The 14,263-nt window shown below is 38.3% G+C and overlaps 1 protein-coding gene across 1 annotated transcript in view; it reads right to left on the bottom strand.

Annotated features, from left to right (window-relative positions):
- Positions 1-2,719: 2,719 nt before the first annotated feature.
- LOC115435455 (multidrug resistance-associated protein 4-like) overlaps positions 2,720-14,263 on the bottom strand; it is a 29,942-nt gene continuing 18,398 nt past the window's right edge. The window contains exons 20-33 of the mRNA XM_030157882.1: positions 13,992-14,138; positions 13,673-13,752; positions 13,431-13,581; positions 13,214-13,333; positions 12,973-13,083; positions 12,780-12,880; positions 10,067-10,258; positions 9,709-9,864; positions 9,173-9,262; positions 7,548-7,720; positions 7,018-7,123; positions 6,479-6,613; positions 5,841-5,893; positions 2,720-4,960 (exon numbers count right to left, since the gene is read on the bottom strand). Coding sequence (XP_030013742.1) covers positions 5,852-5,893; positions 6,479-6,613; positions 7,018-7,123; positions 7,548-7,720; positions 9,173-9,262; positions 9,709-9,864; positions 10,067-10,258; positions 12,780-12,880; positions 12,973-13,083; positions 13,214-13,333; positions 13,431-13,581; positions 13,673-13,752; positions 13,992-14,138 — 1,604 coding nt within the window. The 3' untranslated portion in view covers positions 2,720-4,960; positions 5,841-5,851. The remainder of the gene's footprint in view (positions 4,961-5,840; positions 5,894-6,478; positions 6,614-7,017; positions 7,124-7,547; positions 7,721-9,172; positions 9,263-9,708; positions 9,865-10,066; positions 10,259-12,779; positions 12,881-12,972; positions 13,084-13,213; positions 13,334-13,430; positions 13,582-13,672; positions 13,753-13,991; positions 14,139-14,263) is intronic.

Raw genomic sequence — 14,263 nt, 5'->3', positions numbered from 1 at the left:
ACTTATGAGCACAACTGTATTTCCCCTATTTCTATTTGAGAAGTACTGTCTTTTACAAGCGCATCAGAATTTCATTGTGTATGCTCTGTGTATACAACAACAATAAAAGGAATCTTGAATCTAACATTAACTTCCTATGAAATTACAAAACATCAGTTATACTTTTGCTTGTCTGACTTGGAGTGTTTCCTATTTGCAGCTTCAACTGGGCTGGTGCAGGTTTAGTGGATTCCTGGTTTCAAGTCATAAATCCTAGTTGGACTTAAACCTTTTGGCTACACAAACCTGACACTGGTATTAATACTTGACTTGACACTTTCAGTGAAAGCAAATAAGTGCATTAATCTTACACTTGTGCTATGACATTCATGCATTCTGCAAACAAAATCCTATACTTGAAAAAGCTGTGTATTTATTTGTGTGTTTTAATAAATGTTTGTATATTCAAAGCTTTATATGTGTATGTATATTTTTTCTTTTTCTGTCGTATTGATAATTTCTTTCCTGCTACTTTTTATTATAATTGAATGGACCGACTGTAACGCCCGCGAATTTCCCCCTGGGATTAATAAAGAATTCTGTTTCTGACTCTAATCTACAGTTTTCATACAATCAGCCTGGACAAATGCAATGTCACAACATCTATTTCCTTCTATAGTTGCATTAATTTTATGCCAAGATCTTGTATCAATGATTGGAGAGTCGGATCCAAAGAGAATCTTCTCAATGGTTCACCACTATCCCTCCAGGTTTCTATCCAAATTTTAGTTTGTTAATCATATTAATCCCTTCAGTAATCATCCACTGGAGGACTCTTACCTGTTAGCTTGATTAAATCTAAATGAGGACTTTTTTCGGTCAGGTTGTGTATATATTGGCTGCCCTCTAGTGATCCCATGTTGTCATTTTACAGCTGGGATGTTAGCTTTGGATTTAGAATTAACAGCAGCAGAGGGAACTGTAGCTCAACCTTCCATCAGACACATTTATCTGATCTGATCTCAGATTGAACACTGACTACTTCAACTATTGTGCAACAGTAGTTTTTGGTGTTCACATTGTACAGAGGCTCAGTGGTTATAAGTGCCCAGATTCAGAGGTGTAGTGTTTCATTAGTACAATGCGCACCCTCAGTACATCATGATGGAGGCACAGTTGCAGCCTTCATTCACCATCACAACATATGATCACTGTTAACCTGAAAAAAAAAACATCTGAAAATGTTTTATTCACTTTCAACGTGACATTAAATAGGTGTGGTTGAAGATCCAGAAGAGGATTCAGTTTGTATTCAAGTCACATCTACAAGAAACTGGAGTCCCATCCTTTAAGTCTCAAGCACGTCCTAAATTTCTGTGGTGACAAGATACTAAGTCGAGTTGATTCGTATAAACTTTTTCATTAAAAGTTGAGCCACTGATCACAAGGTTCCCAAATGAAAAATCAAGGGTCTGAACAGTGAAAAAAGACGGTTCTGAGTGTGTTTGTCGAACAAATATCACATTAACGGCTCAGTCCATCTCAGATCACCCAATTCTATGGTATTTTTAATCCTCCTCCAATTCTTTTTTTTTTTTTTTTCATTTTTTCACTTTTTTGCAAAAAAGGCCATGGCAGCCTAATTTTAAATTGCTGTAATTCAGCAACCACTGGTTTCATTTTAAAAAGAAAGGTATTTCTGTAAAGGGGAGACCATAAGGAATCTAAATCTAGCAATCTTTTGTACATTTGGGTACGTTTGAGGTGACTGACCCTTTGATTTATGTTTTGACCTTGAAATTGACACTGTGGGTTATACAAAATTATATCATCTCTGTACAAACATTTAAAGGGGAAGAGAGGTTGTAACACTTTGGATGTGAAACAGAAATGGGAAAAAGAACTAGGCATGTGTGTCTCAGATGAGGAATGGATCACTATCTGGAGAATTCACCAGTCAACCACTCCTTCAAGAACATGGAGAGAACATTGCTGGAAAAATATAATTTGATTTTTCAAAACACCTAAATTACAGCTAAATATGTGTCCAGAGTTCAACCTTGTTGGAGAGAGTGTGGAGATGTCAATGTAAATCATGCGCATGTCTTTTGGTTATGTCCTAAACTTGCATCATTGTGGGATATTGCATATTCAGCATGTTAACACTGATTTTAATGCTTAACGCTGACTATAAGTTTTCTGTTCTTTGCTCCTCACAACTGTTAGTTTGCAAGACACCTGTGTCCTTCAAAACATGAATGTTTCTCTCAGTCAGCTTCTCAGTTCTGCATATTGTAAGCTACTTTATCTCTAAAGATAGCACAAGGTACAGATTGACCTTTTAGCCCATAACAGAGCATGAGCTCTCTCAGTTCTGGAATTCAACAAAGAATTACCTTCCAAACTTCCCAGAATGACTCCAAGGTCTTACATTCTGTCCTGTGTCCATCTGACATTCTTTCTTTTGCTTAGCAACAGTATCATACGTCATATTTTATATTAACCAATCCCATGTTAGCTTAGCACAGCCTCTATAAGTTAGACTGATTTTCTGTATTGGGTAGAACTGACTCTTGAGAGAGGGCGAAGCTTCGTCTGTCAGTTTTCTCATTTGTGCACAAATAAACGGATCGCCTGATTGAAGCAAATCCATTCTCCACAAAGTCTTTGTTGTTTTCCAACCATCACAAACAATTGTTAAGATATTGGGTTATGGAATTCCTAAAACATGTCTGATGATGTATTTTGGATGCATTATTGGTAATAATGTTAGAAAAAATGATGATATTTGTTTAAAATACAATTAGCAGCCTGTAAAAAGGCTATCACCAAAAAATGGTGCAGATTAGAACCACCTACAGCTAACGACTAGATACAAATTGTTAATGGAATATTTGAGATGGAGATTCTGACCCATAGATTGAGGACTCGAGAAGAACAGTGTCATGATAAATGGAAGAAATGGATAATTTTCATTTCATCGTCACATTACTAAAAGCAGTTGTTCGTCACAAAGGTTTATTATAGTCAGTGTATCCCAAATGTCCCTTATGTTTGTTTTGTACAGAAATCAAATTATAAATATAAAGTTATAAAAAAAGAAACTGACACTGTGGGACACGCCCGACTTGTTTGCCACCATTAAGAAAAATGCAGCCTTATGTGTTAACTACAACATATAAAAAATGGAGGGGTTTTCTTTTTTATACAAAAATTAAGATAGAATATATGCCTGCCTCAAGACTCCTAGTAAATTCTGTGTATTAAGAGTGCAGAAGACGTGCATACAGAGCGTACATGTGCTGTGTCCAGCTGTGGTATCACTTTGCATTTTTGACAGGTCTTAACAAGCCCAGATTCTAATCAATATTTACACCGCAGTTCAGTTTCTAATAATTATTGATTATTGATTTAGTAGAGGAGTTCTCAGAAGAGTTTGTGTGACTGTAGAATTAAGGTCTAAACAAGCCCAGATTCTAATCAATGTTCACACTGATTTGGTGGAGGAGGTCTCAGAGGAGTTTGGTGATAGAATGTTCCTTACACAGTGTCTCAAACTGATGTTTTCCAAGTACCCATACACCCAATTTAATCAAAATTGGAGGAGGTGGGATTTAACTCATTGGGTGAACTGAGATGGACTGACCCTTATGCTAAAATAAACTGAACCAAATCCTACAATACTAACACTGCTGATAGTGGTGGAACATTATCTACTTCTCCTGCAGCACTGTATTTTGTTTTGTGAGCCTTTTATGTATTTATTTTTTTCCTTCAAACTTGTTGCTTCTAATATTTGCGACAAGGTAAAGGATGGGGTGATTACTTTATGAGATGAACCCTCTTTAAACCTTCATGGATTTGCAGGAAAACATATTGTCACAATGCTGTAAACAGGCCTGTTCATTTAAATCTGTCTGAAAATAGTGTTTATGTGCCCTTAGATAAAATAAAGTCCTTTTGTTTTAGTATAAATCCTGTTTGTATCCTGCATCTCAGGAAGAAAACCGACTAATGTATGAGAAACAGCATTTTGGGGTGGCCATGGCTAAGGAGGTTGGGCTGGTCGTCCAATACCTGAAGGGTTGGCGGTTCGAATCCAGCTCTGTCCGAGTTTTGTGCTGTTGTATCCTTGGCAAGACACTTCACTCACACTGGTGTAACACTGGATCAATAATGTAAAAGTGCTATAGAAATCGAATCCATTATTATAACTCTGAAAAAACAAACCTATCATCCTTGGAACACAGCATTATAACATTTGTATGAGTGTGCTTATTGGTCGCCCATGTCACAGATACTCTATAGTAACACATTGAACTATTCGACTCACAACAGCGTGTTGAGGCAGTGAAGACCAAACACATCCAAAAACAGCCAAGCAACAATGAACCATGCTTACAAACATTCTTATCAGATACAAATAAACAAATGATATGATACTAAGATCAACTCTGAAGGTTAGACTGAACTTCCTTGGGATCGCAGCAACAAATTATACCAAGCAGAAACAGGCAGCACAATTGATGCATTCGAGACAAACTAGATCATATTCTTGCTCTGGTTTCAACCACAGGTAAATCACACACTAAAGGAATTCAAAACATTTTCTGTGTGAGCCAAACTGACATCGCTTTACCACCTTGACTGGTGTGGTTCCATTTCTGACATAACTCCCTCTGTTCAAGCAGACAGTTGTATCCCCTGCAGCTCTGAAAGCCCGCTCTGATTTTACCTGACATGCAACTAGACTTATCATGTATTTATCAAACACCTAAACTACAAATGCAGACCTCCAGTATATTGACATGTTGGAAGAATCAATTCAACCAATGGACCCTTTGGCGGAATATGATGAAATAATCCTGTGGCACAGAGTCAGTTCACCTGTAGACAAAGGATTTTCTGATGTCGTCTGAGTCTGGTTTTGATAAAACTGTAACACCGATATCTTTGGAGAGTTTAGCTGGTCAGTCACAACCTGAAAGAAAAGGCATAACAAACACTATTAAATGAGAAATACTGTCACTAATAACTAGAATAACTAAGTGCCTGATGTGTTTCATAGACATTCAATCATGTACAGTTGTAAAAAAGTATGATTTTGTGATTGTTTTAATTAAAAAGATTAAAACAGTCTCTGTAAAATATGGAAAAACCAACAATAATAGCAAGCATTTTGACAAATATTTACTTTTGTTTCATAAATGGTGCAAAAATTCATAATTACACAACTGTTGCATGTGTTCCCAAGTCTCAGATTCGTCTCACAGGTTATTTACAAACTCAGATCTTAATCATCTCACTCAACATGGCATCAATTTGTGCAGCACTATTTGTCACGTCACTGGATGGTTTAGGTCTGTGAGAGGATGTAAGACGACATCTGATACATCTACACCAGTACCAGTAATAAAATACATGTCATTAGGAGTTAGATTTTTGTCAAATATGAATTTGTAGCCTTGAAGATTAGCATAAAAACGGCAACTGTTGTGAATTATTTTGCACAGAGTTTATACAGCTGCAAATACTGGAGTGAATTCTACTTAATCTGTGTAAAAATGAGCCTTCCATTTATGTTATTTCACTGCCAGTTTGCACTGTATTATACTTGAAAGCTGTACGATATCCACAAATGTTCTATTCTTTCCTCAAATAAAGTGGAATATCTTACCACTGTATAACGACAAATAACATTAAATAACAAGGAAACACTGATGCAACTGCTATTTCAATTACAAGACACAGACCTTTAACTATTAGCAAAAATCAACTGGGTCCTGTACCTGGATGTAAATGTTTTCCAAATCAGTCAAATGCTCTGAAACCAAAATGCTGTCACTGCAAGAGATACTTACATCTGGATCCATCATCCTTTAACTGCCTCAGGGTGTCCACAGTGTTGTGTCGCCTGTGTAAGTGTAAAATCACTTCTTCAGTACACACATTAAATCATTTTAATGAGGTATTTTATTTTCACAGGTTTATTTTAGAATCTGTTTCACCTGTGTCCACCTCTTCAAAACAAATTATTACTTTAGAACCTTTATTTGGATTTGTTTGCTGCTTCGTTACCATGTACTGAAGAGTATTTGCATTAAAAGGTGCAGAATAGAAAAACAAACAGATAAAATGTCTATTTATCTCTCTTATCGCTGCTGTGAAACGTGGCACAGATTAAAATGTTGAAAACAGTCAAAGTATCCATACTTTTTATTTTTTTTTGCAATATTAACAATCAAATGTGCTCAAATATGGTATATGGAAGCATATAAGAGTAGTCTTTGGTTGCCAATTCACTCCACACTACATTCACTGACAAATTCATCTTATGGAAGATATATTATATTTCATGCAGCACAGTGACATTGTTGGTGAATTTTGCACTATTTTGACTGTAGAAGTGGATTTTGCTCTGGAGGTTTACCCATGTTCTCTGTAAAGACTGGACAGTGTATTGAGAAATGATGAAAAATTGTGTAAAAAACATCCAGACCTGCCTGGCTGCCTCCATCAGCACTGCAGCCTCAGCTGGACCTGTCTGTTGAACCATGTGGTAGAAAAAACCTTCTTTATTTTGGAGCAGCATGAAGGGATGATCCAATTCTTGGATGGTACCATTGTCCAGCACCTTAGAGAAGGAAAACCAACTATTACTTTAAATGTCAATATGACAAATACACAGCCATGTGCAAAGGGCCTAGACCAACATCGGGTTTGTTGGGTTAGTAAAGTTCTAATGAAAACACATGTGCATTTATCAGTCTCTGCATCTGAGGTATGTACAGCAGGAAAAACAAAAGTTTCAGGGAAAAAGCACATTTAATTCAGTTTTTGGTGTTTCTTTTAAAGCTGTGCACATATTTCATGTATTTTCTTGTTGTATCTGAAGAAAAGAGAGTGAGAAATAAATATGTATGCTCATTTCAACCCTGCAACAAAAACAAAAGCTAAAGGTATCTTAAGACTTTTGCACAGTAATGTACATAAACTGGAAATATCACTCATATCCTACAGACCAGTGAAACAACATACCAGTATACGGTTACTGTCGATGATGGTGTTGAGACGATGGGCGATTGTGAGAACAGTACATTCTTTAAATTTTTCTCGTATAGTCTTCTGGATTAACTCATCTGTCCTAAAATAAAAAAAAAAACAAAAATATAAAATGAGTCGCAACCATCAAGTACAAAAACTTTGCATTAGACATCACTTTAACTTTTTTTAGACAACTGTATCAGTAAATCATTTAAACTGATGGTCTATTTCCACATATATGCCACAATATTAAACTAAACATGAATGCAGGCCAAAAATTAAAAATGAAAAAATCTGTATCAAACTTAATTCATGTGTTCAAATGCATATGTCATCCAACTAAAAGGATTGATTTTGCATAAAATTAGCTGTATGAGTTTTATTCACCAGTTTTTCATGTAACTGCATGTTTTTTTTGATAATTACATCCATGTATGTGCAGATATCACAGTTTGGGATTAGTATCTGTGCCCATTTTAATTAAGTTTCCTATACAGCAGCATGATACTCCTGTCGCCGTGTACCTTGGGTCTACGTTGGCTGTGGCCTCATCGATGACAAGGATGCGGTTCTTCCTCAGAATGGCTCTGGCCAGACACACCAGTTGCCTCTGACCCACGCTGAAGTTGGAGCCCGACTCCGCCAGAACTGTCTCCAGTTTCCCTGGCAGCTCCTCCACCACAGACTTCAGCTGGACCTGCACAGAGATGAGATGAAGGTACAAAAGGAGTGAAGTTATGATCTTTGTGACCATAATCTAGCAAAAATATCTTCAAATATATAATTCTGTCTAGTATATTTTGGGTTTGTGCAGGAGTAAATAATCAAGTTAAGTCATCTTTATTCATAAAGCATTTTAAAAAATAACACATTTGGCCAAAGTGTTGTAAACAGATGGGCGGGGTCAAGGGCATCATGGATGGACAGCCCACTACTTTTTGATTCATAACTTTTGAAGGGCAAAATTTTGTTTCAAATATTTTTAAATGAAAACGATCAAAAACTACTGTGTCACAGATGGACAAAAGTCAAATATCAGTCTATTTGGAATAAATTTAGTTTATTTATGAGAGTTTATAAAATGAACCCAGAATGACGGCAGACAACTTTGTCACTTTCCAAACATTCACACAAATAAAACTCCTCCAATTTTTTTTTTTCACAATTTTTTTCTCATTTCAAAGTACATTTTCCTGAAATATAAGTAATTACCTACCCAAAAATCTAAGTTTGGAGTAGATTATTGTAATTTAGTTTTTTTTTGACCAGATGTTAACCTTCCCTTGACTTCACCCAGATATAAAAACAAATAAAACATATTAAAGAATTTATAAAAACAATAAAAGTAATTATCTGTCAAAACAGTAAAAGCCAACCTCTCACACAGAGTTAAAAGCCAAAGAGAAAAAATACAGGGCGGGGAAGCAAAATTTACAATGAACATTTAGTTGTTTTTTCTCAGCAGGCACTACGTCAATTGTTTTGAAACCAAACATATATTGATGTCATAATCATACCTAACACTATTATCCATACCTTTTCAGAAACTTTTGCTAATATGAGTAACCAGGAAAGCAAACGTCAAAGAGTGTGTGATTTGCTGAATGCACTCGTCACACCAAAGGAGATTTCAAAAATAGTTGGAGTGTCCATAAAGACTGTTTATAACGGAAAGAAGAGAATGACTATGAGCAAAACTATTACGAGAAAGTCTGGAAGATACTATTAAAGAAGAATGGGAGAAGTTGTCACCTGAATATTTGAGGAACACTTGCGCAAGTTTCAGGAAGCGTGTGAAGGCAGTTATTGAGAAAGAAGGAGGACACAGAATAAAACCATTTTCTATTATGTAAATTTTCTTGTGGCAAACAAATTCTCATGACTTTCAATAAACTATTTGGTCATACACTGTCTTTCAATCCCTGCCTCAAAATATTGTAAATTTTGCTTCCCCACCCTGTATGTATGAAATGTAACATGACATTAGATTATAAAATATAATGTGTAAATCTTGCTCATAGTGTCATAGTCATAGTGGTATTCACAGGTAATGCAATGCACCATGGGACCGCTGCACAAGAACTAAAGCCATGATTAAAGTTCTGAGTCTTCCAAGAAGAACTACCAATGTTGTTATTTATTTACTTGCCTCTTGCAGGGCGTTCCACAGGTCTTCATCAGTGTGTTGGTGGAAAGGGTCCAGGTTTTTCCTCACAGTGTCAGTAAAAAGCACAGGATCCTGGGAGACACAGAGGGATTTCAAAGTCAAAGTCAGTGTCATCTTTAATTGTCAGTTTTGCCATATGTAGAGCACATACAGAAAACTGAAATTACAAAACACTACAGCCTATGGTACCACAAGGAACATAGAAGAAAAACAGAAAAAATTAAATAGAACTATAAACATACAATGTGACTATAAACAGCAAGAGTCTAAAATGAGTTTAAAATTACTAGATATTCTTGGGTCTTTAAATGCCTTTTAAATTCACTTCTAAGTCATTCAAGACATGAGGGGTCTAATGGAAGTATATTTTTGAAAAATATTTCACAGTTTAAGGGTCTTAAACTAAAGAACCGCATATGTTAATACAACTAAAACAGTCAATTAAGGGTCAGGTTAGTCTTTAGTCAACTAAACCCTGACTATTACTTGGATCTGAGCCTGTGTATACTCATTCTTACCTGAGGAATGATGGACATCTTCTGCCGCAGGTCATGGAGGCCAATGTCAGAGATACAAATACCATCGATGCAGATTTTTCCTTTAGGCTCTGACAGGCGGAAGAGAGCTGACACCATGGAGCTCTTTCCAGCACCCGTCCTCCCCACAATACCGACCTGACAAAGTCCAAAAGACAGAGCCTCTAATGATCCTCTTTTGTGTGATTTTTATGTGCTTTTAAAACTAACACGTCTGAACTTGACACAACAGTTTCATGTTTAAGTTATATGTTGGTTATTATACATTTGAAAATTGAAAATAAAAAAGCTTTGATTAAAAAAAACAAAACAAAAACAAAACAACAACAACATGTCTCACCTTCTCACCAGACTGGAGGGTAAAGCTGAGATCTTTGAGAACTGGCGGTCCGTCCACGCTGTAGGAGAAGTTGACTCGGTTAAAGCTCACCACGCCTCGACTTGGCCAATCAGGGGGAGGTTTCTTCTCTGTTTCCCATGGTGGTTCACTCTCTAGTTCAGTGTACTCCACCACTCTCTCCACTGATGTCATCTAAAGAGACAAGATATGTTTGCTTTTGTTTAATCTGTTTCTGTCATTTATTTATTCAGTGGGATTTTCAATGTATTTTTTCAAAACCAAAGGCAGCAGACTGAGAAGATTTGAATTATAACCTTACTGTTTTATTAGATTATTTATCACCTCTTTTGTGAAATCCCATACAGATGAAATTCCAACCTTGTTCTTATAATACTCTTGATAATAGACATTTTTCTCAAAATACCACTTTATTCTCAGAATATATAACTGTTTTTATCGATAATGCAGCACAAACTCCTCCATACAGTCATTATAATCACAATATGATTTTTTGCACATAACACAAGATAATGAGCTACAGGGATGTACTGATATATGTGCAGTTCACTGATATTGGCTGATATTTGTTGATATGGGCTATAAACATCATATAAGATGTCATTTCATCCGTGTCAGTGGCTGATATTTATCTGATGTGTTATATTAAAGGGTTTGTTTTGTTGTGTATTGCCTAAAATCTTTGGCTGTTCTCCTACTGTTGTTGTAATAATTGGCTAGTGTCCATGCCATTATGACCCAGAGAAACAGTAAAACATGAAGATCTCACACTTGCATCTAGTGTTGGGGAAGTTAATTTTAAAAAGTAACGTTTGCTTATTACTTCTTTAAAAAGTAATCCATTACTTTACTTAGTTCCCCTCTATGGACATTACTCGTTACTTTTACATTACTTTTATACTGCTTGACTTTGGGTAAAATCACATATCTGTTCCTAAATATGTCTACATAAGGTTCTACTACGGAGACCATAACAGGTATTTCTTTTGTGCACTTTGTTATAAAAAATGCCACAAACCGAGCACTTGACAAGAAAACACTGGACTACTATAGGCTTCAACACCACCATTAAGCCCTGTCACATCTTATGGGCGTATAGGTGAACACAAAAAACAACAGGGCTTATCATTTTTTGTCCAGCTCTTGTTTAGTTACCCGGTGAAACGAGGTGACATGAGGTGAAATGAGAGCCAGTGACTATTGCACAGGCGTAGCTGTTTCACTACTGGATGACTACTGGATGTTTACATCGAAAAGAATGTGTTTGCACATGCCTGGTGGTTTGGAACACTTACATAATTATTAGGGCGTATAAAACATGTTGGGGATAGCCGCCCCTGGGGCGGCTAACTCCTCAATTTTAATTACACCCACCCACAACACAGAAACACTGTCACCACACATTCACTTTTGGGGGAAAGGCTACGCGGCGCCTGGTGGGCGATGCCGTTCGGGTGGATGAGGCCTCCCGTGTGACATCGCCCTCAGCGGTGCGCAGTTTCTGCTCCTCAATTTTAACTGCTTGCATACACACCTCACACTTCACAGCACTGATAGGTGGGGAGGCGAGGGTGGGGGGGGTCTTCCCACACCCGTTTCCTGGATGCCGTTTGGAGCGGGGGGGCCCAGGGGAAGGAGGGGGTTGGTCCATTGGCTTGGGACTTGGCTGGCTGCATTAATGGGGGGGGGTGCTGCCCTCTGATGAATGACATCTGCGTATGGGATTGTGGTTGTGTGTGTGTGTGTGTGTGTGTGTGTGTGTGGGGGGGGGGGGGGGGGGGGGGGGGGGCGCTGGGCTGGCTGTCCTCTTGCCTGCCGCAGGACGTGTTGGGACCAGGAAACATGTGTGTGTACGGGCATTGGGGGTGTGGTGGTTGCTGGTGGGGTGGTGGGCCACGGTGAGGTTCCCGGCAGCCGGTGTTGCCACTCTGGGGTGGGGTATGGCGGCTGGCGTCCCTGGCCCCCTGGGGCATGTGCTTGGCTGCTGTGAGGCCTCTGGCTGGGGCCCGCCTTGACCATCTTTGAGGTGGGCGCACTGTCGCCTCTCGGGGCGGTGGGGGCTCGATCCCCCCTCTCTGTGGTGTCTGCTGGTTGGCCAGGCTGTGGGGCCCTCTTTGTTGGCCCCTGGTCCTTGGAGTGGGTGCGGATGCATGTCTGTGTTCTTCACCTCAGACTCTTCACCTTGTTCTCTTTCTTTACTCTGATACAGTCACTCTGTCACAGCAGATTAATGTGATAAACTGATGTTGTGTGGATTTGTTACCGGTTTTATTTGGGCGGATGTTGAGTATGATATTCTGCTCATGCTTTCTTTTCTCATATTCATCATTTAATGGGTCTTATGTATTTTATCTTATTTTATTTTATTGTAATTTTGTTTGTTTGTTTTGTTTTTTGTTTGTCTCGCTTCTGCCCAGTTTACTCAGTTGTGGTTGCAGTTATTGTTACCATTATAATGATCACCATGGCTGTTACTGTTGGCATTGTTGATATTTTCTTGTGAGGGTCTTCGCCACCTTCTTCTTTCTTGCCCCCCTATGCTCATTTATTTAAAGATTTGTGAGTCTATAATGAAGATTTCCCAAAGTCAACAAAATAACTTTCATGTCAGTATCATCTATTAGCCAGATTATGATGTTAAATATGGGGATCTGCCTTGAATTTTGCAGTCAGTGCCTCCACATTGAATCCATACCATGTTTTCCACCTCTGCGCTCTGCCTGACAGTCCACTGGAAGTTTCCTACAAGTGTCACGGCATACGTCAGCACCAGCCCCACCTCTCCAGCCTGCAGCCCTAAAACACACAAACACACACAACATCCTTTGTTTATTGACACGTGAAATTGCCATTTGGGGTCTAAGTCAGATACATGTTTATATCGTCACCATCTCTGAGCAGGAGGCTGCCAAACGTCGTCAAGGTGATAAATACAGAGCAGATGCTGTCGAGACGGAGTGCAAACCAGCGGGAGGTCATCAGGAACAAAAACCAGGCCTCTACAACACAAGAAATCACACTTTGGTTCATTAAACATAGTGCTGCGACAACATCTTAAGAACAAACAACCAGTATTGCCAGTAGAGATTAACTATACTGGAAAATAGGAATGCAGTAGTAATGGAGAACCTGAGTGAAGGTCTTGATGAGCATCAAAAGCTTTCTGTAACCTTGGTCCAGCTTTAAAGGCTCGGATCGTATATAATCCCTGAAGAGATGAGGACAGATGGGAGAAGACAGGACTCCGAGCTGCAGGGGAGCGAGCGAAGAGTTCAGGGGTCAAATAACAAAGATGGCCTGTATAAGCAACAGTTTTCTTTTTAAACCTCCCACCACACACACATACTTATAGACTCAAGACGTTTGATGTCACGTGATGTGTGGAGGTAGAAACGCCTCAAATACATGAAGATGAACAGCAGAGGGATGACCGGGATGAGGATGAGAGGTATGACGGAGGCCGCCACAGCTACAACACCGACATTCTGCAAAAATAGCTGAACAAAATAATGGATGTTATCATCTGACACACAGTGAGAAGGTAAAACCATTTGGGTTATATGTAGTAAATATGAGGCTAAGTCTTACTTGATAGAAGTCCACAAAGGTTATAGGTAGCAGAGAGTCCACCTGACCAATGTCTTTAGAAAACCTGTTCAGAATTCTTCCTACAGTAAAATAAAACATCATGTTCATGAATTACATGTCAAATCTGCAGTACAAACATAAAATAAATGAATAACAATGACAGTCAATGTACATTACAGGACATTTCAAATAGAATAACGAGCAATCTATAATCTTTCACATTTTCAAAGTACAGGTTCAAGCGCTGACATGCCATATTGATTAATTTATAGCTATCAGCCTAGTTTTTATAAGTCTATGACACTTTAAATGGACGCACCGATGGGGTTGACGTCGAAGAAGCGCACCGGTGTGCGGAGGACAGCACTGAACATGTTGTTATGAAGAGTCTGAGCTGATCTCACCAACCCATGAAAGATCACTAAACTCCTGGCATAACCAAATACTACAGCAGCTACTGTTAAACCTGAGGGGAAACCAGCAAGAACAGCACTTTTTAGAACACAATGCTGTACACATGAAAAAAAAAAAAAAAAAAAAAAAAAAAAACTAACTGACAAAAAACAGGGATTCTACAGGCATCAGGTGCTT

Source organism: Sphaeramia orbicularis, chromosome 2 (assembly GCF_902148855.1).
Source record: "Sphaeramia orbicularis chromosome 2, fSphaOr1.1, whole genome shotgun sequence".
NCBI classification, from domain to species: Eukaryota; Metazoa; Chordata; class Actinopteri; order Kurtiformes; family Apogonidae; genus Sphaeramia; species Sphaeramia orbicularis.
This window is presented reverse-complemented; position numbering and strand designations above follow the sequence as displayed.